General features: G+C 40.8%; 2 protein-coding genes across 3 annotated transcripts; both read right to left on the reverse strand.

The window, feature by feature from the left end:
• Positions 1–2,620: 2,620 nt before the first annotated feature.
• LOC115805042 (solute carrier family 22 member 5-like) lies at positions 2,621–8,308 on the reverse strand. Its single transcript, XM_030765526.1, has 9 exons — positions 7,949–8,308; positions 7,116–7,219; positions 6,865–7,019; positions 6,418–6,589; positions 5,856–5,997; positions 4,537–4,634; positions 4,090–4,304; positions 3,217–3,399; positions 2,621–2,760 (listed from the first exon to the last, which is right to left on the reverse strand). The coding sequence occupies exons 1-9, from the start codon at positions 8,306–8,308 to the stop codon at positions 2,621–2,623; spliced, it is 1,569 nt and encodes a 522-aa protein (XP_030621386.1).
• Positions 8,309–10,386: 2,078 nt separating this feature from the next.
• Positions 10,387–22,876, reverse strand: trappc11 (trafficking protein particle complex subunit 11). Of its 2 annotated transcripts, none has more exons than XM_030764744.1 (30): positions 22,841–22,876; positions 21,620–21,853; positions 21,280–21,449; positions 20,927–20,997; positions 20,611–20,725; positions 20,251–20,350; positions 19,879–19,952; positions 19,674–19,770; positions 19,381–19,514; positions 18,629–18,776; positions 18,331–18,421; positions 17,916–17,995; positions 17,179–17,257; positions 16,976–17,030; positions 16,540–16,685; positions 15,996–16,057; positions 15,519–15,651; positions 15,101–15,231; positions 14,671–14,826; positions 14,356–14,543; positions 14,029–14,177; positions 13,775–13,896; positions 13,554–13,673; positions 13,332–13,397; positions 13,025–13,181; positions 12,750–12,861; positions 12,356–12,447; positions 11,938–12,071; positions 11,407–11,574; positions 10,387–10,832 (listed from the first exon to the last, which is right to left on the reverse strand). In XM_030764744.1, exons 2-30 carry the CDS (start codon positions 21,821–21,823, stop codon positions 10,791–10,793), a joined length of 3,396 nt encoding a protein of 1,131 aa, XP_030620604.1. In that variant the 5' UTR covers positions 21,824–21,853; positions 22,841–22,876; the 3' UTR covers positions 10,387–10,790. The 2 variants fall into 2 exon arrangements, with proteins under 2 accessions (XP_030620604.1, XP_030620605.1); XM_030764745.1 differs by having other exon boundaries at positions 18,331–18,424.
• Between the last annotated feature and the right edge of the window lie 410 nt (positions 22,877–23,286).

Here is a 23,286-nt window from a genome sequence, read left to right on the forward strand (position 1 = left end):
CTTGGATGGATTACAATTCAAAAGGGTTCCGGTGAAGTCTGGAAATTCAATCTGTGTACCCCAAACATTTGCAAGACATTTTGTTTTGTGGAGCCCAGACTAAAATAAGACATAATCTCGATGTTCTCAGCCGAGAGGCAGAGAAGTGTACGGACAGACCCCCAGATATCCTGGGCTGTGTTCCTAGTGGAAGCACCACAACCTTATAACTGGTCACAAACCATTTACATGTAAATTATGGTCTGAATCCAGCCCATCAGCTGAAACATTTAAACTGATGGAGACAGAACACATACAACCCCACATTTACTACACAAAATTAGAAGGATTCCTTGCCCAACCTGGATACTTAGTAACTTTGGTGCAGTAGGCATATACATCCATATGCTCTGGGGATGCACATTGATGCACATCTCAGCATTCTGGAACAATATATCAATATGTCTTTATATCTGAAATCAGCGTTAAGAAACCATATTCTCTACCTGCTAAATGATGACTACCCTCTTCATCTTACCTTGAATCCAAGACAGATCTAATATACTCCTCTGTGTCTGCTTAAAAGAAAAAATAGTTTTGAGCCACCTTAATCTATGAAATCCAGCTGACCTCCTGATGTCTGAAATATTGTATTGTTGTTACAGTCCGTGGGAAGAATTAACAAAGCAAAACACAATACCATAAATACCTGGTAAAAAAAAAACCTGGTTTAGAAAACAACAAAATTTAAAAATAAGAAGTAAGGATCTTCTAGAACAGCATTAGTCCTCTCAAATAAGGTGCCATTTTACCTGGTGTGCAATTTAACCACATTTAACCATTGTCCTTAAAATTTAATACCAATGAAATTCGTGTTTTCTATACATATTCATTGTATAAGGAAGCAAAATGAATGAATGAAATATCACAAGATTTGTTTTGCAGCTTAGGTCATGTTGATGTTAAATTATATACATGTGTTAAGGAGGTAGACAAAAAAAAATATCTTTAGTTCAGTTGGCAGTTTTCCATTGGACAGTTTCTAAAGGGGTAGTGGATTTTCTCTTTAGAAAACAGTTTTTTCTTTTTTGGCAGCACACACATTATTCTAGTTCATTGCCTACTACCAATGTCACATAAAATGAACAATAAAGAGCATGAAAATATATTCAGTTTGAAAAACTTTGCTATATAACACTCGATAAATGGCTATAACTCTCATTGCTAACTTTTTTAACAGGAAAAAAAAGAACAAAAATCAAATTCATAGGTTATTTGATCCCTTTAGGACATTAAAAAACAGAGGATGGTTTGATGGGTTACATTTAGGGTGACCATGTGTCTTGCTTTGCGTAGTACTGCACAGCATTTTGACCCTTTGTCCTGCATCCCGCATACTGAGATATTGTCCCGCGCTTTCGTTGGCCATTGCGGCATAGTTTCTACTCTATTTAATAGCGCTACGTCAAAAGCAGCAACCTGTCTCATACAAATGCAACATAGTTAAGCTTTTCTAAAAGCCTGGCTGTCATCCAATGGCTGAGAGGAGAGCAGTGAAGGCAGTCATCAAGAGGCTGTGACGGCTGTCAATCGAACTGTGCAGTTGTGGGGCCGGTGAACTCCTCTGCTACATCGCAAAAACCAAACTTACACAAACGTTGCTGATATGAAGGTAAAAGCTACCAGGCGACATCATGGCCACAAAGAAAAGAAAATGTTCTTTTTTTCCCCCTCTGACCGTGCTGTTCGTCCAATAGATACATTGGTTTGATATAAAGATTTTCATCGAAATTGTTTTATCTTATATAATATTTTATTTTGTGCCTTATTTATGCTGTAGTTGGATTTGGTCAGCAGTACAACTTGAAAGACTTGAGCTGCATGATGCCTGCTGCTTTGCTTAAGGACAGTTGCCTTTGATGGGCCTGTAATGGCCAATGCATGTTGGATGTCTATGAATAAAGACATGTTATGTTGCAAAATTAGCATGCCTTTGGGATGACAAACAGCACTGTGCTCATCGTATCCTTCATATAGCAAAAGCTGCAGACTGCATCTTTTATAGCCTAACCGGTGTGCTGTGGAATCGGCTAGAGGACAAAGTATAGGCGTTTACGAGACGAAAGGCAGAAAATAAATGTTTCTTATTCAGTTAGATGGACATTATATCAAAGTTTTAGGTTACCTCTTAGCGGTGGTAACATGTCCCACATTGTCCCACACAAACTTGTCTACTGACGAACTTGAATAGTAGTCCCACATTTGGTCTGTTTCCAGCCGGTCAACCTTGTTACATTTAGTGACTCAATCCCTGTTAATCCCTTAGAGCCACAGCACTAATAGGTCTCAGCATGAAGTGGAAAGCTGCAGGTATTTGGTAAAACTGATCTGGGAAAAGCAAACTGGTCAGCAAATCAGATCATGCTGGCCTCAGTGTTGCTTTGAATAACAAATGAACAAGTTAATTTTGTGTCTCAACGTCTTCACTCTCAACTGGTGAGCATCCAGTCGGACTACAATCAACGGCTTCTTCCTTTTGGTTCCTGCAAATCCTATGAGGAAAAAATGAAATGCATGTATGTGAGAGCATATCTGTGACTCTGAGATAAAATATTAGAAATATACCATTGGATTTACTGCCTTACAATTTCAGTGGTTTGACTTGGCTGATCAATTCAGGCAGCTCTTCGTCTTTTGTTTCTGGCAGCAACAAGCTCAGAATTCCAGTAATAATAGTGATACCACCCATAAGGATATAGGGCAGTATCTTATTGTATGTTCCTTCAAATCGTTAAAAAAAAAAAAAGAAAAGAAAAAGAAAATCACATTAAATTTACAAATTTGTTCACAAAATGAGAAAAAGAGGTAAGTTGCATTAGTGCTTCAGATCAATGAAAGCAAATGAAAAAATGTCAGTTACATCATGAAAAAACACGAATATAATAATAATAATAATAATAATAATAATACCTTATTTATATACCAACAACAGCTGCCCTGGAGGGCTCAGTTTAACACTCGGCAGTTTAGATGACAGGCCAAACATTCCACAAAATGGAATACTGAGAGTAAACCATGAGCTAGCTGTTAGGCATGATGGATTTGTCTTGTGTTGTGTGTCTACACTGCTTTTTATACCCCAATAGTTTCCCTTGATTTGTTTGCTGCTTAGTGAAAATAGTGCCCATGGTCAAATAACTGATCCAGTGGATGTTCATGTGTTCAGCGGGTGCTTACCAATGTAGGCTATGTATGGAGAACAAAGGCTGCCAATGCGTGAAGCCATGGAGGTGGCTCCCAGGCCCATGTTCCTGACCACAGTGGGAAAAAGCTCAGTGGCATAAAGATACACAAATGCAAAGGCCCCTGTCACCCCTGATTTTCCTGTCATTATCAGAGTGAGAATCAGCACATTGAGCTCTGTGGGAAAGAAAATAAGAGGGCTGTTAAAGACATAGACACGTGTAGAACATTAATCAACAGCAGCCAGAACAAGTCCAACCTCAAGTAGACTTCATTGTCTTGTGAGGGAAGATTTTTTTTGTGGTTGTTGGTATTGTTTCTATGTCCACCTGTGCCATTTGTCCCCCCTGGCCCTGGCTTTGTTCTCTCATGCACTTTTCTATGGGCCTGCCATACCAGTTTCACCTGTATCTCCCCAAAATCCTCAGAGTCATCTCGTCTGACTGTGAGCCTACTAAACGATGCTTCTACTCCTATAGACATCCCAAGTCAGAGTGGGAATTCATTTCTTTCCCCTGTTATTTATATTGTTGTATGCATTTGTGTGACACATGAAATAAAATGGAGTCGGTTTTAGCTGTAGTGTGAATGTAGCCTATTCCATCCATAGCACCTGTGTGTCAGATGGTCACTTTTGCAAGTGATACAGAGTCCTGTTTTTTTAATACCCCATTTAGCATTATTTCAACTAAGGTACAACTGAAGTCACATTATCCTATGAGAATTCAGCATAGCTTATGAATTATTAGTATTTTTCTTTGGACTGTGTAGCTGTTCCGCTAGAGACAAAGAACACACAGTGTCTGTAGGGGAGGATATGTATAACTAATAAAAAGAGCATATAAATACATTCAGTTTGAGAAATACCTTCAGGAATAAATCTGATGAGGAGCAGCAGTGCCCCGCACAACAGAAGACTAAAGGACAATGTGAATCGGCGAGTCGTGTAGCGAACAAAGAACCACGTTAAGCTGTAGCCCACAACCTCTGACGCTGCAGCTATGAGACAGTTAAGGTAGGGATCACCATCCATGTTTGGAGTGTTGAGAGAGAGTCCGTAATAAGTCATGGAGATGACTATCCTGTTCAAGATAAAAGGGGGAGTGATCATGAGGTCTGTGCAAGGCAGTGAAGTCTAAATTTCACATTGTGGAGTTGTGTATTTCCTGAAGAACATCAGTGATAAGTGTAGGCTTCATGCCACAAAGCATATAATCCAGATATAAAACAAAACCGTGGATCCTGTGTAACTAAAATCAGGATAATAATAAAGGTTGCACCAAAACAAAATGACAATTCATTGTGACAATTTACCAAATGATGATGTTCAGGATGGTAATGTTTCTTATATTGGTTGTTTTGAGAAGATCGGTCCAAGAGTAGTGTACTTTCCTTGCCTGATCATTTTTTTCCTGGGAAAAGAAAAATAAAATTACAGTAACTGTAATGACATAACTTACACGTGTCCCAGTTCTCGGAGACCTGTGGCGTGGCAGTTGGAGGAGAGACTTTTTACTTTGTGATATGTGGGTTAATTAATGTTTCTCTAATAAGAGACAAAAATTGCAAAGACTCTCCCCTCCTAATATCCACCTTTTCTGTCAGGCTACAGACCCAGTCAAATTACTCCAGGGAGTAATTTTACTCCAGGGAGTAATTTACATCTGTCAAAAATCCCCCATCCTCATGCATAACAAAGATCATGTAAGACGAGTGATCACAGAAATTAAATCACACATCATTATAAAATTATTTCACACATTCACCTAGAACATGGCCTGTAACCATTAATGTGGGGGACAAGCAGTTACATAACGTTTTTTGAAGTTGTAAATTAATTCATAGCACAACAGTAACAGTATTTGGTATCTTCTAAAAGCAAAGAATGATATGGAAACAATGAGGCTCAGGTTATTAGTTGATTTCACAGTTAGAGAAAGCTACTTTGAACCTCACTTAGGCAGCCTCTCTTGGTTAAATGTGCCTATGTGGAAGTAATAGTTCATATATGTAGATGTTACATTCAGGTACACTGAAGGTAGCAAGAATATTGTCACTGTTCATCATGAGTTTATTGGTCCTCCTGCATGTATTCTAGAAGTTGTTCTGTGTGTGTGTGTGTGTGTGGGTGTGTGTTTGTGTGTGTGTAGCGAATGTGCCTTAGTTCCCTCTAAAGGACAATTTATTCAACAGTTCATTCTGTACTGTTTGAATTTGAGTGTTGTAATAAACAGTGACATTCAAGTTTCTGTTCTTGAGTACTTGACAAATAATTTCCTAGTTTACTGAATGTGGTGATCCAGGAACATACTCGTTTATGAGAATTAAATTAGAAGAGAATTAGTGTTCTAGCTACATTGATGCTATTATTTAATACATGTTTAGGCAGATGAAGAGTTTTGAATCATTTCTAGGTTCAGTGTTCATAAGAGATTTTCAGAATAACTGTAACTTAACTGAGTTCAGATTTTCAAATAAGGTTATGGTTATAGCAGTATGATATAACCATTCAGCCTAATCTATACTTTTGGCATGACAGACCTTATCAAAAGCCTGAACCTACTGCCAGATTTATTGATTAAACCTGAGGTGGATTGTCAATATTATAATTCAACACATTGAAACATAATTACCAGTAACTGGTCACAGTCACTTTGTTTGAATATGACTTCTGGAGGAATGACCCCATTCATCTTAGCTGCAGCTCGAATGATGGCTTCCGCCTCCTCCACCCTCCCCTGGGACAGGAGCCAGCGGGGTGATTCTGGGATGTACCTGACATATTCATACAACAGCACTTACAGGTCATCAGTGAGGCTTTCATTCTCAATCATTCAATTCATGTCTTACAGTTCACAGATCACTAAGCCTCTGTAATCACCATGCCAGATTTGTTTTTTTTGTTTGTATGAGTTCAATTACAGTCAGTAGGCGATTTGTAGGGGGGGAGGAGTTGGGATGCCATCCCCCTTGTAAGCAAAATGACAAAATTGCATCCCCCCTGTTAACCTGCCATCCTCCTGTATACTATATAGAGTAGTTTCAGTGACCATTGGGCCATCCCCCCCGTTAAAAAATAACACATCACCTTCTGATTACAGTTGCTGTAAAATGAATTTGACAGGATCATGACAGTACTGACAGTATGATGTGAAAATTAGTTACAAGTTGTCCGATCCTGTCAAATCCACTCACCACCACATGGGAATATAAAGGAATCCTGGGATGGCTAGGGCTATCAGAAGAATCCTCCAGTTCCGAATGTAGTAGGCAAAAAGTGGGAGAAAAATATAACCAATGGCATAGCATATGCACACACCAACAGTGGCAAAGGTGATTCGTGATGACTTGCTGAGAATTTCACAGCCTGACAGAGACGATAACAAAATTCATGATTAATTTTCAGTTTTGGCAAAAAAGTTACAGAAAAGAAACATAGCTATGAATATGTTTATTCAAGGGAATTAGGAGTTTCACAAACGAGTCATATTTCAAAGAGCATGAACACATCATTAAGTGACTTTCAAATCAGTTCCATACCAACCAATAAAAAACTTTTTTGATGGTAATTTCATGGTAGTTGATTAGACCTGCCCACTTAGAGCAGCAGTAAAAATTTATGAACCTAGATAGTTGACTCACCCAGGATGAAGGCACTACAATAGTTAGAAATCTGTCCCATTCCAACAATGAAGTAAAGCACACAGAATATTTCCCAGCTGTTGGAAGCAGCCTGAACCAGACTAAAAATGGTCTGGACTGCCATTGTGGTAAAGAAAATGACCTTTCTCCCATACCTGTGTGAGAGAAACATGTGATGAATTCTCAGGCCGATAAGAGTTTTAGGGAGATACACCAAAAGGAGAGGAGTAGAGGAAACACACAGTACTTGCCTGTCAGAAATGACTCCAGATATGAAAGATCCAGTCAGTACTCCAAAAAAGAACACTGTTACACTAAAAGGTGCTTTCCAAGCATCATCACACACCAGATTCCACTGAAGGTACATGAGGACAGAAAAATAGGTAACTCGTTACCTGCTGTGTTAAATGAAAATTTCTAAGAGGTATTGGTGGTTTAGATTTTGTGAACACACCTCTGAATGGTTGAGACAGAGTATTGCTGAGAACCTGCCCTGAATTTGAAGAACTGATCAAAAACTGAAGCACTACTCATGACACATGGCATATTCCTTTACTTTAGATGCATATGGGGCACAAGGGTGAGGTATCTACTATCTGTATATATACAGCATGATTTGTGACACTGTGTTATCATCTGGATGTTTCTTGGCATCTGCAAGTGTTACTCTTTAGTCAGCCTCTGGTAAAACTGTAACTTCATAATTGGAAGGGAAAGTTGGAGCAATATATTTTTGGGGAAAATATACAACTCCAGGTGTGGTTATTCTGTACAAAGTTACATAGAAATGTGACATACTTGGCATCTCATACTATTTACTGATCTTCAAAAGTGAAACGACAACATCCATAAAACTGGAACAAGTGAAGAAACTTATCGAACTATTGTAGCCATTGTGCATAACTCCAAGAGTTACACAAAGTAAAATAACAAAATAATCTACTGAGAATGTCTTAAAAAGAGGATCCTCCAATAACTATAAAGGTTCACTTTACCTCTACCTTATCTGGGGACACATTAAAAGAGAAAGTGCCAAAAGTAAGCTTCAGAAGAAAAGAAGCACACAACTTGATGTGGCCATCACCTCTGTAACAATTGTAGATATATATCTCTCCTTGCTGAAGTCCCATCCATCCAGGCAGCTCTCCGTCTCATTCCCAAATCCTCCATTAGAGACATTAACTTCCTTGTACCGATGACACCTACTCAAAATGATTTTTCCTTTCACCTCCTCAGGAGGAATAGACAGATTGAGGTTCAGACTACCATAGCTGGAATTCAGATGAGGTATCTTACAGTGGTGAGGTGGGATATCAGCAACAAAGACCATAGCCATGCCCACATAACCATTGGGCACACTGCTGAGGCTCAGTAGGATGAAAATTAGTAGTTGAAATGGTCCCCATTCACCTAGGAACGCTGTCAAGTCCTCATAGTCCCTCATGCTACGATTTAAATGAATTGAAATCAGCTCAAATATCAAAAAAAAGAAAAAAAAAATCAGTCAGTTGAAGTGACCAGAAACGTGTCTTTTTATCTATGTCGTGCTAAAATGATGACTTTTGGCTCTTTGCTGCTAGCAATACTTGTGAGATCACTGGTCCATATAATCTGGTAGGTAAACTGTGACTAGTAGTAAGACAGAAGCATGTGTTTTGGAAAAAGGTCATAGTCAAGTGTTCAGAAAAAGTCTACCAGATCATTTTATACAAACACCAGATGGGGATGTGGTCAGAGCACACCAGTTCAACCACTTCTACAACAGGTTTGATAGCCCTGCTCCTGCTTGTAGATCCAGCTCTCACCCCCTCATCTCCCCTATCAGCTACCCCTCCCCCAGGCTGCCATTACGGACGATGTAAACTTGACGTCACATATAATGAAGACCTTGGAACGGCTGCTGCTCCATCTCCTTAGATTCCAGGTCCACCATGCACTCGACCCACTGCAGTTTGCTTACCAGGAGAAGGTGGGTGTGGAAGATGCGATCCTCTGTTTGCTACTCTTTATCGGCTTACTCTCACCTGGACAAGGGGAACGGTGCTGTGAGGATCATGTTCTTTGATTTATCCAGTGCTTTCAATACCATCCAACCCCCCCTACTAAGAGACAAGCCAACAGAGATGAGGGTAGACTCACACCTGGTGACCTGGAACATGGACTACCTCACGGGGAGACCACGGTATGTCACGCTGAGGGACTGCTCCTCTGAGGCTGCGGTCAGCAGACTGTGCTTTCCCCTGTCTTCTTCACCCTTTACACTTCTGATTTCCAAGTACAACTCTGAGTCATGCCAAATGCAGAAGTTCTCAGATGACACTGCGATTGTGGGGTGTATTAGAGGTGGACAGAGGGGGAAGTCAGAAGCCTGGTGGAGGACCCTGTGACATGGTGCAGGTTGAACCATCTGCAGCTGACCACCTTCAAAACCAAAGAGATGGTAACGAACTTCTGGAGGCCCAGGCCCATCTGCAACCGGTCTCCATTGGGGGGGGGGGGGGGGGGGGGGTCGATGTGGAGGTGGTCAGGGCATACAAGTACCTGAGGCTGCAGCTGGTTGATAGACTGGACCAGTCAGCAAACACTGACACTCTTTACAGGCAGGGGCAGAGCCGGCTCTATTTCTTGAGGAGGCTGGGGTCCTTCAATATCTGTGGGAAACTCTTGCTGGTGTTTTACCAGTCGGTTGTCACCAGCATTCTCTTCAACGTTGTGGTATGCTGGGGAGGCACACGATGTGGCTAGACAGGCTGGTGAGGAAAGCTGGCTCAGAGGTTGACACAGAGCTGTACTTCCTTATGTCAGTGGGAGAGAGACCCTAAATAAACTGTTGTCCATCATGGACAATGCCCGCCACCCTCTACACAGCATAATCACCAGGCAGGGGAGTATGTTCAGTGGCAGACTGCTGTCTCAGTCCTGCTCAACAGACAGACTGAGGAAGTCTTTTGTCCCCTAGACCATTCAGCGATGGTGGGGCGAAATTGACTATTAGGCATGATGATGCCTCTCTGTTGTTACCCATGCTCACCTGAATTCTGTCATTAGGCTGCTGGACTGTCGGTTAGTGGGTACGTTAGCCTCACGCACAATTTTTTATTGCATTTGTTCATATATTTATCTCCAATTTGTATTTCATATTATTTACAGTAATGTCATTCTTGCACTGTTATCACCTTGCATTTGCACTACCTCTATTGGCACATAATCTATCATAGTGACAGCTCTCTGTAGTGGTTCTGGTGGCTAGACTATCACTTCACTGCTGTGTTTGTGTCATTCTTGCGTGTACTGGTGTTCTCTATGAGTCGTATAAGCCACTGGATACCTGAATTTCCCTCAGGATCAGTAAAGCATATCCATCCATCTATCCATCTGTCTATGTATCATCAACAAGCTGTGTTTATGTTCTGAGCAAGCATTTTCACATGAATGTGTCTGTGTGTAACTGACCAAATCAAACCAGGATGAAAAAAGAAAAAACTCTTATGCATCTTTCACAAGTTTAATCATTTTATATTCTTTGGTGATACAATAATTTAGTGATTATTTGATGTTGATATTTTAGGCTTAATAAATTTGACCATGTTAAAAAGTTTTAGTTTCAAGATGGATGAAAATAATGCTAGTTATGCAACTAAAGGCATCGGCTGAATGGTTAAAAAAAAAAAAGAAAAAAAAAAAATCAGATATCAGATTTGGAAACAATGGCTACACTTGGGGCAGTCACTCAAAACCATTAAATTTGAACAGGATGTATCAACTCCATATTACATCATTCTAAGTATGTGACATAACATCAATACATTGTAAACCTTTTTCACCTAGATTTCCAGTATACATAAAAAGACAACAGGAATGTTAGACTCCTTTCTTCAGGTGCAACAGACACAGCGTACTTGAGGTAAGCCAAAGCGTTTTTTTTTTTATGCTGCTGCGATTGAGGCGTCAGCTTGTCTTCCCTGGGGCTAAAAAGAACATGAAAGGCAAAATGAGTCTCCAGCACAAAAAAAACCTCCCACAATAACGAGCACTTCAAGATGAACCCACAGTGACTGGTTTAGTGAGAATTTATCAGGAAAAAAAAGGGGTTGTAGCTTCCTTACTCATTTTGCTGCATTCAGCAGCAATGGAAAAGAACAGAAATTACACTGAACAGATATTTCTTGCTCCAGCTATGCAAATCACGTGGCAATATTCTCCGCCACTCAGTAATCCCTTTTTCTCTGGGTGGCTGCGCTGTCATATGATGCGATACTGAAGGAACTCTGGGCAAACATCCAGGTACATCTGTGCAAGCTTTTTAGATATCACTGGCAAAGAATTTAAATTGAACATCTTGTTTTTTTTGCCATTTGGTTAAGTGAGTGGAAATGGCAACTCTTCACTGGAATGTTCGTCGCACACCGCACTTCAGATTCTAGCCCAAACTTTGTTGCACAAACAAGCTCAAAGAAAAACGTTAATTTTCGTAAATCGTAGTTTTTCCCTTGTGCGCCCGGTGCACGTGAGCCTATGTGAAACCCCGTGGAAAATGGTTACCTTGACGAAAATGCGTGCGGGTAGAAAACGCCTCAGCAGCTGACTGGAGACATTCGGGAAGCGTAGCAGGTTGATGTTCAGCTGTGGCAGCGTCTGATAGCCAGCCATGAGCGGGTAAAAGTTGTACAGCATCTCCTGTTCCGTCCCCGGTAATATCCTCAGCCTTACCTACACAGAAAATTGCCAGAGAGGTACACAAGAGCACGTTCAGTCACTGAATGTTTGTTTTGATTTTTTTTTTTCATGTCCTGTAGAAACACAGTGCCATTCTGAAAAGTTCTGAAGAAAGAAGTGGCAGGTTTATGAGCTAGCATCAACACGTCTGGTAATGAGCTAGCATCAACACGTCTGGTAATAAACTGAAACATGACATGCGCTCGGCTAAAGAACTTCCTCGAGAGTTGAGTCGTAACAAATACTGTATGTCTTAGCTCTTGAGGAAATTCAGTGCAAGATGTTGGCTAATATGCATAACTGAGTCGTAAGACGTGCTTTTATAATTCTGCCCGACTGAGACAGGTCTTGGCTCACCTGTTTAAGACCAGAGAACATGAAGGCATCGCTGGGTTCCACAGACATCTCAACTTCTTGAACGAGCCCTGTGCGGTTCTCTATGTGGTACCGCACAGGCAGTGACTCACGAACACGGCCATATGAGGGCAACTCTGGAAGAACACATGAAGAGACAACGTCACTGGAGGCATTCAGTCACACACAGTACACACAGACACTGATACACAATGTTTTTGCAGTTGCATACAGTTTTTCAATTATGAAATATTTTTAAATAAACCTAATTGGTCTCAGGCGGAGAGCATTTTACGATTTCTGTCCCTTTTTAAAAATTAATAACAAAAACGTGTTAAATATCACTGATTTATCGTTAAGAAGTTCTGAAAGGTTCAGAGTGAATGTTCAAAGTAGCGGACATTCTGAATGGTGGACTCACCAGCGTGAACATACAGAGGAATGGCCTCAACAACAACATGAGGCAGAATGATGACCGAGTTAACCACTGGTGTTTCAGCATGTGCAGATTTCCTGCCAAAAAGCCCCAAAGAAACAGAGAGGATCACTTCACAAAGCAGATAACAATCCTAATTTAAAATTCACGTCCAACTTTATCATCCCTGGCCTACGTTAAATGAGAACTTGATGGACCCATAGGTTATTGACTTATGCGCCCATTTTAACAATTACACCCATGTAATTAAACGGTTGATGGAATTTTTTCCTATATTATTTTTTTTTGCAATGCTTTTGTTGTTCATATTTTCACATTTGCAGACATGAGTAAAAATGCTGTAAAAAAGGAAAAAAAGCAGAGCGGTGTGTTCTCTGACCTCTTCCAGGAGATGATGTACTGTCCAGAGGCTACTGTGCTGGTCCCATTGAGGACAGGAGGACATTTGAGACAGAAGCATTCACTAGCACATTCACTAGTCTGAAGGACCACTGTAAAACAAAACAAAACAAAACAAAACAAAAACAAACACAAACACAAACAAACAAAAAAAAGAGCAGCATCATTACCACTGCGCTCATACCGATACACTTTTCAATGAAATTTTAAATCTTCTCAAAACAAAACAAAACAAAACAAAAAAAGCCTCCTAACCTCCTTCCACCTGGGACTGCGGCCGGTCAATGGCAGTCATTGTAGGAGCCAGTTGCAGTTGACTGGACACCAGGTGCAGTGGCCATGGAGACATACTCAGGATGTCCATCATCAACAGGAAAGGGATGTCTACATACACTCTGTCCAGATTCTCAAACTAAAAAAAAATATACACATATACTCTCAACGGTTTTCATTTGTGCTGTCGTTTGTACAACGCAATGTACAACTTTTATATAGTGCCAAACACACCGCACAGATTTACCATCTATGGCAACACTGTGAATCAGGAGGGGACATATCTCACCTTTATGGAGACAAACTTGAAAGCAACTTCAAATGGAGTAACTGTTTCTATGGTAACTGTCTCATCCTGGGGAAAAAAAAAAAAAATCATGTCAATTTGCATTGCGCAACGACAAAGTTTGCAAATAGTTTACTCGCTTACAGTGTAAACCAGAGTCTATTACAGGTGGAAAAAATTTAACCCACATAGTAACTTTAACCACAGACCGGGAGTGAGGCTTACTTTATGACACTTGCAGGTAATTTCTTTTCCTTCGACTGTGGTGCTCATGGCGTAAGAGACATGGAAGAGGAATATTCGTGACCCAGTGCTGACACATCGAACATAAAACGACCTCTCGATCTGTCAAAGAGAAGAACACACAGAAAAACATTGTATGAGAAAGAGAGTGAGAGGCTGGCAGACCATTACACAGGAGAGGGCAACAGTGACATGGCTCGTACCTTCTCTCTAGGCTGCAAATCCCCTATGGGAATATCTGTAAGCAGGGCGGGATGGGTGTCGTCACACACCTCCGTGCTGCTCAGGGTGACGTGGGTCGTCTGTGTGAGGTTTGCATCTTGACCTGTGATGCGAAGGAGACACAACCACATGATAGAGTGTAAAATCCCTTTGGTTACCATATGACCAGGAGCAAGATCATCGCAGCGTATGAGAATCGCAACCCCAGTGGGGTGGTCCGAACGCTGGCCCGTACCCGGTTTGAGTCCGGCTGTCACCTTCACGTCTCTGGCGACTGTGTCCTCTTCTGATTGGATGGTGACGGTAATGCAGTACATTTCGTTAGTGAGCGCCGGAGGATCGTGATGCAGCTGCACAGAGATTCTGGGAACTCGAGAGATTATCCTACAGATCAATGGAAAATTTCAGTAAAAGTGTCCCGTGACTGAACTCAATGACTTCTCCTTGATATATCCCACGCAGTCGGCCCCTCTATGCTGTTTATAAGCGGTAACATATGGAAAACATGGTAGTGGCAACATATGGAATGCCCAGGTATGCTGTGCATGTGGGCTGGACTCACATAGTGCTGGTTTGAATAGACACTGTGTCCCAGTCCACTTGTTGCTCTGGGAGACGGGTTCTCCTCTTAAAGGAGCGCGCCGCCTGCACAGCCTCATGGGCGGAGGCTGCATCTCCTCCACCTCCTCGCCAGTTGAGGTAGACACAGCGTCCACTCTCGCTGCCCAGCATCAGGTCGACAGCCGTGATCTGAGACGAATGCAGACGTACGAGAGGCAGCGACATACTACAACTCAGATCAACTTCTAAAGCGGTGACTTTTTCATTTGTCAAATGAATAATGATTTGTTGTGCGTGTTGTGCTACGCAATGATACCTCTATCTTTTTTCCAACGTCTTCTGTCTTGGCCACAAACGTGAAGCAGTATTTACGCGTCTTTCCTGGGATTAAGCACATGTTTGCCTGACTGGAGGGCTCAAGGATGTCTTTTGCCTTGCATGGTTCCTCCACATGGCAGTACTGATTATATTCCTATAAACAGAGCGTTAGTTAGACTCCTCTAAAACTCACAGCTGTGAGTACACTCCTACCACACAGCTCATCAGACTCCCCTGATTAAGTCAATGCTTGTAAACCTGTGTAAATCCTGCGATTACAGGTCTCTTGTTTGAGTGTTACACAATGTTTAAACTACTAGTCTGGTAGTGTGGTAGAGGGTGGATCTATCAGTGTACTGGGAGAGGTAGGCTTTACTTGTCCTAAAGCAGAGATGGTGCATGTAAACATGTCTGTGTATTAGGTATACCTGGTTACTGAGGCTGACACACAGCTTAGAGAAGCGAACGGGATGGGGACAGTCAGCCTTTAGATAGACATGCAGCTGAACAGGGTCGTCCACATGAAAACTGGGTGACAGAAACTTAGCCTTGCACTGAACTGTTACACAGAGAAAAAAACAAACAAACGTTAGAGAAAACACAAAGCGATTCATTAAAGGCACTCAAGATGCTCTCACTTATGACACGAACCGCTGACATAATCACACAGACCACTAACACATGTGAGACAATAAAGAACCGAAAAAAAAAAACCCACGAGGATAATCAATTCACAAGGAATCGAAAAAGAATTGTTCTCTTTCTCTTTAGCCCGTTGATGTAGCCCATCAGCGATGGACGGTTTCATCTCGTAAGTGTTTCTCGTCTCTCTTCTGCTGTGCTCACCAAAGGGAATGTAGTCCTGAACCTCGATGGTGAACAGGTTGTCTTTATCCAGAGAGCCACGGTCGATCCAATGGGCCTGTGCAGCTTTGACTGAGGCTGGGTCACAGTCCGGCTCCGGCTCCGGCGCTTCGTTCTGCACAGGGACAGAGACATCCGCCGTTTCAATAAATGCGTGCAGTTCATATCTATCCAGGGAGGTACTCTTATTGCTGGTGGTAGTTTAGAGCAGTTCAGGCTTGTCAATTACTTTGATAATTACGTGTCTATGCATTTTTAGGATTATGTTTTGGTGGATTCAGAACACTGGTCGGCACACATAAATATGTTTGCCTCTGTACCAGGTGTGAAAAACGTAACGCATAGTAGGATTCTTAGTTGGAGTTCCTTTGGAAAGCCAGAAGGCTGGAGGGCTGAAAAGCCTCTTCAGCATTTTTTCAGCACCTGATTTTTTCAGTGTCTTGGTCTCAGCTGACTCACCATAAGCACTTTAATTAAATTCTTCTCAATCCTGGACTTCTGTTCCTCACGAAGTGTAGATGCTGGTGGTAGAAAAACAAATCGGGTCAGGTCAGGATGTCAGTAATTATATAGCAATCGTATATGACTAACAAATTCTAAAAAATGATATTATCACCTCATAATCTGATCCTAAAATTCTTTTTGAGTAATGGACCTTTATCTTATTAACTGGAGAGGAATGTCACTCTAGGGACAGAGGAGAACATACTTTGCTTTGTAAACTAAGCTGAACTAAGCTTTTGAATTTTATTTGGTCATCCTAAAAGATTTTTAACTCTTATACGATGACTTGTTGTACAATTATTATGATTATCATAAAAAAATCTGACATGAAATACTATGACTTACATGAACGCTATAGCCTACCATCATGACAAGAAAAGAGCATAAACAATTCTGTGGATCAATGTGTCGCACAGAGGAGTCAGAGTTTGTGCCCTACAGGAAGAGAAAGTGGAGGAATAGTTAAACACGAGGAACAGAGGGAGGAATAGAGTACTACCTCTGCCCACCAGCTCCATGGAGTAGGTGATGTAGTCTTTGATGTAGCCCATCAGGTAGGAGCACTTCAGAGCAGTGCTCAGAATAGAGGTGAGCAGGGTCCACCAGCGTTCTGTGCGGTACTCACACATCACATAGTCTAGCAATCTGCAGTCAAACACAAACACACACACACACACACACACACACACACACACACGACCTGGGTTAGGTTGATTTAAAAACAGCAACTAACAGCAAATGTATCTTTTAATTGTGACAATTACACTGTTGTTTCTAAAAAAAAAAAAAAAGGGCAACCACACACTGGCCCCTTTCAAATCTCCTTAAACTAATCTGTGATTGGTTGGAGAGACACAAAGGACTGAAGCAGGTCTCTTCAATGAACACTGTCACAACACAATCTCTCTCTTTCTTTAGGTGTGTGAGAGACTCACTTCAAAGCTTTATTGTAGTCCTTGGCATGGTAGTACTCCTCTCCCATCTGAACCACTGTATAAAGAGCATATCAGAAGATTTGGAAGATTGGGTAAAAGAAATAAAGCACTTCCAGAATAAGTTTTTGTACGGAGCTGTTTACTGTAATTCATTCATCACTTTATCTGTCATGGTGAGATGAGACATGCAGGCCAACACTTACTCAGATGGCTTTTCATGCGAGGACACTTGTACTTCTTAAACTGGGCCACAGCGTTGCTAAGCAAGGCAATGATTAGCTCCTGAAGAAACATAAAGGTCAGCTGAACAAAGTATGCATATTCCCTTCTCAACATCAGTTAAAAACATATTGTTCTACATTTTCTTTCCCTCAAAGGTGAGGCCTCTTTCTTTAAAAGGGTTAAAACTGTAGGATAGAGCAGAGTAACGTCAGTACAGTCTGGACTTTAAAAAGAAAAAGGCCTCTTCTAAGAGGTTAACTGTGTTTTGCTCACAATATTTGTTCATAAACATTAAATGTTTGTAGTTCATGGTCCGGGTCCATGACTTGCAACTTGGCTATAACTGTATTAGCTTTTCCAGGTTTAAAAAGGTGACAGTACAGCATTATTGTTAATGATTGTTTCGGTACTTAATGTCTTTGAGTAAAAGGACGGTATCCATAGTTAAAGTTCTGGATGTTGCTGATGATCATGATCCATCTCCCCTTACATATCTTAACTATATTCTGGGTGCACATTAACAATTTTCTTTACAAATTGACAACACAGCACATTGTACCGGTTCACTCTGGAATATAGTCTGCAGTGTAATTGTAAGTAGCTGAGGTCAAAACACTCTGTTTACAATTCACAGTGAATTGTTCACTTTACAATGTCTCAGAGGATCATAGGTGGAAATATCGACGTGAAAACAGATTTAGAATAGAGGAAACCTAACCGAATGCAACACGCCTTTCTCCTTCACTTGGAGAGCGAGAATGCCTGCTTTCTCCCTCTCTGGGTCAGGGGGGTCAATACCTGCAAGGCAAGAGTCCATCAAGTGAATCAGATTAGAACTTAGGCTAACTCTATTGATGACATACACATGTACATAAGAATACATTTGTCCCTCGGCTTACTCAAAACACACTGCTCCACGCAACTGCACTAACTTCAGCAGTATGGTGTCAAAAAAAATTCAGGAGCTTTTAAAGTTCGGTGGTATTCCTTATACATATATGTGGCGTTTTTTTATGAATGTACACTTCAGCATATATTAAAACATATATTGCTTCATTAATAAACATGAGACACAAATCTGCAGCTGTGTAGTCTTCGGACACTGTAATGCACATGGGAGTGAAGACACTCACTCTGATGTCCCTGCCTCCACGCTCTCTGACCATAGAAGTCTAGAGCTCCAGACGGGGTCTCCAGAGGATCAGGGGAGGGGTAGCTCGTACTCTGCTCAAAAAAAAGTGCATCAAAGTCCACAAAAAATTAGCATAATGCTGAAAAATTAACACTGTAAAACTAAAACATAACGCTTCAAAATAAGCCAGTTAAAAGTCAGTTAGTTATTACTAGTAAATCTCTTTACACGGTTGTGTCGACTGACCTATCACAAATAAGGTCCCTGTGTACAAAGTATTTGTAACACGGTGTGATTACCTCGTGGTTGCACAGGTGGGCTGCCTGTTGCTTTCGTTCCTGGGCGTAGTACGCCGCCTGCTGGTAGTAGAAGCCAGGGTTCTGTGTCTGAATGGCAGTGAGACCCAGTTTAATGGCTTCATCAAACAGATCACCGAACGACTGGAACCTGGTGGAGGTGCAATCAGCAACAGTTACATTGACAGCATTATGCTGGATATACTTAACTAATGTCAATTCGAGTCAGACAACCAATCAAATTATGTTAATATCCTAAGTAATTGCATACGTAAGTGATTAGAATAAGTAAGTATTTCACAAGTACTGTGTTAAAAAAAAAAAGCATACATGCTGAAAATTGGCTTAATATTATTTCCATAATCTTGTAATAATCTTCTTTTATCAACACTAACTGGTTATAATTTTAGTTTCTAAGAACTGGTCATATTTTTTTACTTAAGTGTATTTTACATATTTTTAGCAAAATGTACACGAAAAACAGTTTATAGTAACAACAAAAACACAGTCAGTTCAGTCAATCATGCACAAAACTTCACTCAAGTAATCAAACAAAAGAATCCAATTTGAGCTCTTATGACCATATTTCATTTAGAGATCGGTCATCATACACTTCCTTTAAAGTTGAAACTGGTCCGTTTCATCTTCAACTGGTGCTATTTTTCTGATCTCACGCAATCATACAACACACCCAAAACAGCAAGCCAAAGTCAGCCGCACAACAAGACAGCAGGGCACGGTAAGCTGTCTCTTACTGCTTAGACATCCAGGCTGTGTGTTCGAAAGCCAGCTCAGCACTGCCGATCTTCTTCTTACACAGGTCGATGTGTTTCCTAAACTGGGCAATGGCGTCCAGTGGAGTGTTGTGCTGGAAGCAAAGCCTGCAGACCTGTAACAGGTTGATCAAATGATAACGTTTTTTTTTCACTGCCCAATGACATGCAACACGCGGTGACTTTGCACTTTGGTAAGTGAGAACAGGAAACGTCATTATTATAGTTCCTGTGTTTCAACATGATGTCTACACGCTGACAAAAAACAGACAGACCTTGTAGTTGATGAATCCTGCCATGGTCTTGATCTCTAACATATTGGTCTCATGGGCTCTGAGCTCGTGTACCAGACTGTAGGCTGTTCTGTAATGTCTGTGTGTCACAAAAAAAGAGCAACAGAACATCAGTCATTCTGCATTTTTTTCATATTAAAAGTGTTTCTACCACATTAGAAGTGCAAAAAATCTTAAAGAAACTTACTTCAGTGCATTCTGCGTGTCCTGCTTTAACTCACTGAAGAAGGCAATCTTAAACTGGTGTCTTACAAACAGCAACTGTGAAAGATATGAATATGTGCAACAGATAGACATGTAATTCCAAAAGAAACAGACATACTTAAGACAAACATACTTCTGGAATATTTGCTTAAATACTCCTCATTAAAGTTGGTCACTAATAATCAATCCCCCTTAAATCAAACTTCTAACCAAGAGATGAATATGGATAAAAATGAGTAATGTGGGGAATCTGAAAACAAATTTGACACGTCAGTTTTCACTCTGAGAATGCACCAAAGATTAATGCAGTGAATGGCGACATAGCCATCACAATTAAACGGCAGTGATAACACACCTGGTGAGTGGTTTTGTTGAGAAACTCTTTGTGAGATTTTACTCTCCGTATCTCATTGTAGTAATATGTCTGGGCATGCTCATAAAATGCATTCTCCAGCCTGTACAGAGATAAAAAAAAAAAATTATACTGAATATGGATTTTAACAGCTCAACTAAAGAAACTAAAATATAACAAATAGCAGAATATCAATTACAACGTGTCACATAATTGTTCTAATTCAAACAACACAGTTATTGTTAAAGTATTGCAGACTCTGCAACACAAAAAACATTCACAGCTCTATTGGCATCTACCACAAACTAGCCAGCTCGGTGCTTGTCACGGGAACATTACAGACAAGTGCTCAGTAGAGCTGACCTGATGATGTAGCCCACTAAGTGATCAGTGTGTGGGAGGACAAACAGAGACTTTCCAGAGAGGTCACAGGCATTACACAGGGCTGAAGCTCTCTCTGAGGCTACAAGATCCTCACCTGAATGTACAAACAAACACATTTGTGACATGGTTATCAATTCAAGTTTCAAGTTTCAAGTTTAAGTTTATTTAAAGCCCAATATCACTGTTTACAGTCTCAAAGGGCTACAACGGTCTCCTAAACAGTCTCAAAAAACTACCAATATAAACAGTAATATGAGAGTCTTAACAGAATCAGAGACTTAACAGAATCAGTCACCTGGAGGAAGAGGTGTTTTCTTCTGAATTAAGACAACAGCGACCTTAGTGTTTCTTCCTTGCAAACTGGTCCTGTTCACAAATCAAACATATTATCTTACCTCATGGATTCTTCTAAAACACACAGTTACAGTTTAGAGCAAATAGGAGAAAAATGTCTTGTGATCTTAGACAAGTGCTCAGAGACCCCTCTGAAATTTGATTTAGATGTTTCAACTTAAACATTTCCTCCCATAGGTATATGTTATACGTCCTACTTAAACTGAGACACACCTGAATCAGGTGGAACACTGTCCAAACAATCCTTGGGGAAACACTGCAAAATGTATTACAAAAGACAGAAAATGTAGATACCTGACTATCTCCACTTTAGTGGCACATTCAGATTGCTTCTCCTTCCACTGGGGATCATCCCAGTCAAGTTCATAGAACAACACGACTAGAGCTGGCACCAGGTTGAGATGTTTATTCATCCAGCCAGTCTTCAGAATGCCTTTAGGAATGTACCACTCATAGGATGTTCTCTGAAAAAAAACAAGGAAAGATTTAGAGTAAATATTGAAAGGTTATGTGTAGTCAAACATTTCACTTTAGCTTGTGACATCTTCAAGTATTTTATGCCAGCAACAGCTGCACTAAGAACAGTTTAATATATATATTTATTTTTATCAATTTGAGCTCTGCAATTACTTACCTTTGTTCTGCATTTTGGATATTCATGGTCTCCAGGTAAAACCTTGAAGGAGATGGGGACTCTGTCTGCCCGCCGGTTGGCACAGAAGGCATCCCAAATTGCCCTATGGATGGCATTATAGACCACATCCAGGCCTGTCAGTGCCACGAAAGCCATTGGTCGGCAACACAGCTCTGGGGGCAGGTCCCACTGTGTTGGACTCATCTTTGCAGGAAATAGGCCAACAGAGGCTACCTGAAACAATGTGCCATTTATTGTCAGTCAGCTAATAAGGGTCCTGGCTAAGGTCAAAAACACTGAATTATGCGCGAGATTCTATCCGTATCGTCTATGAACAAAAGCGAGAAGACAAGGAGGGCTGCCTGCTCTGACGAAGCAAAGACAAACACCGCTATCACCTAGGGTTAGCCCTTCCCCAGCCAAAATACGACAGCTCAATTAGCAGGACCAGAAAACGAAAACACGAAACACTTTTTGGACAGTTACTGTCAATAACAATCCACGAACGTAGAAACGCAGCGACATTAAAAGTGTAAAATTAACGTAAGTAGGGAACATTATAACGCATTTCTGGATTGGCTCGTTTGGGCTATTTATTTGCATGGCATTTGTATTCTTTTACAAGTCGCTATGTGGGCCGCCATGTATGCTAAGCTGTCAAGTCTGCTTACAGTGCCCGACAAATCTGTCCCAGTGAAGATACACTGACTTGTGAAGCCAATTGTAACCAACCAGCTAGCAGCTAGTCCCCGCTCTGCAGTTCAGATCAATGTAACTGTTCTGTCATCGTTGTCCCTATTTACATCTTCAACACGCTCAATCAAACAATGCTGAAACTAAAAGTGTTTCAGAAGGTGATAATTAGCCAATCTTATGGGATGACTGACAGAGTAGGACGGATACAAAGCTAACAAATAAACAAACTAACATTAGCGATCTGAACAAAAATCTAGCAAAAATAAGCAAATATCTAATAATCTTGGAATCATTTAACAACGTTAGTGATGTGGGTTACAGTTTTGATATCTGCAGCTTGGTAGGTAACTCAGAAAAGGCAGCATCATTGGGCTAACTATAAAGCAGCCTCGCTAAGGTTTGCAAAGATTGCTAGTTGGAAGCATATATGTGCCTTGTAGGTTATAACGACGTGAAACTTTCCACGCTATCAGTGTAAAGTTCCAATATATTCCACATGCGTTTGTAGGGTAAACTGATATTCACCTCGTGGTTTGGGTTGTGTTGAAAATAAATCCTCTGTTCTTTTCAGCTTTCGGACTACTAGCTAGCCATATACATTTAGCTGAAGGGGTTCCTAAACCAGCTGATCTCTTCTTCGGTTTTTTTTCACGTTTCGCCTTTCGAACTGATAACGAAATGTTGACATCTGCTGGTCAGACCTGAAAAAGCGCGTCTTCTCTGTCTCAAACAGTCAGTAAAGTCCACCCCTGATAGACACACACAACGCATGTACTGAACTACATCTATTATTTCCAATAGTCTGATATTATCATATCATTCAGTAACAATAACTTTTAACAAAAAAAAAAGAAAAATGTTTATATGTATGTAACATACACTCTCTTTCAATGTAGAAATTTTATCTGTAGAGCCATTGAAAACTCACTAAAGTTTTTAGTTTACTTTAATGTCAGTTTCCACCTCCGACA

The sequence above is a fragment of the Chanos chanos genome, chromosome 2, assembly GCF_902362185.1.
Source record: "Chanos chanos chromosome 2, fChaCha1.1, whole genome shotgun sequence".
Classification (NCBI taxonomy): Eukaryota; Metazoa; Chordata; class Actinopteri; order Gonorynchiformes; family Chanidae; genus Chanos; species Chanos chanos.

What these genes read in the sequence shown, in the direction of transcription:
- LOC115805042 (XM_030765526.1), bottom strand. Translation starts at nt 8,308, where the DNA reads ATGAGGGACTATGAGGACTTGACAGCGTTCCTAGGTGAATGGGGACCA. An exon ending in CTTTATATTCCCATGTGGTG is followed by an intron (nt 5,998 to 6,417) that starts GTGAGTGGATTT and finishes TGAATATGTCAG; the next exon opens with GTACATCCCAGAATCACCCC. An exon ending in TCCATACATAGCCTACATTG is followed by an intron (nt 2,761 to 3,216) that starts GTAAGCACCCGC and finishes AACGATTTGAAG; the next exon opens with GAACATACAATAAGATACTG.
- trappc11 (XM_030764745.1), bottom strand. Translation starts at nt 21,823, where the DNA reads ATGAGTCCAACACAGTGGGACCTGCCCCCAGAGCTGTGTTGCCGACCA. An exon ending in GACACGCAGAATGCACTGAA is followed by an intron (nt 19,771 to 19,878) that starts GTAAGTTTCTTT and finishes TGTGACACACAG; the next exon opens with ACATTACAGAACAGCCTACA. An exon ending in ACAGCCTGGATGTCTAAGCA is followed by an intron (nt 18,777 to 19,380) that starts GTAAGAGACAGC and finishes CACCTCCACCAG; the next exon opens with GTTCCAGTCGTTCGGTGATC.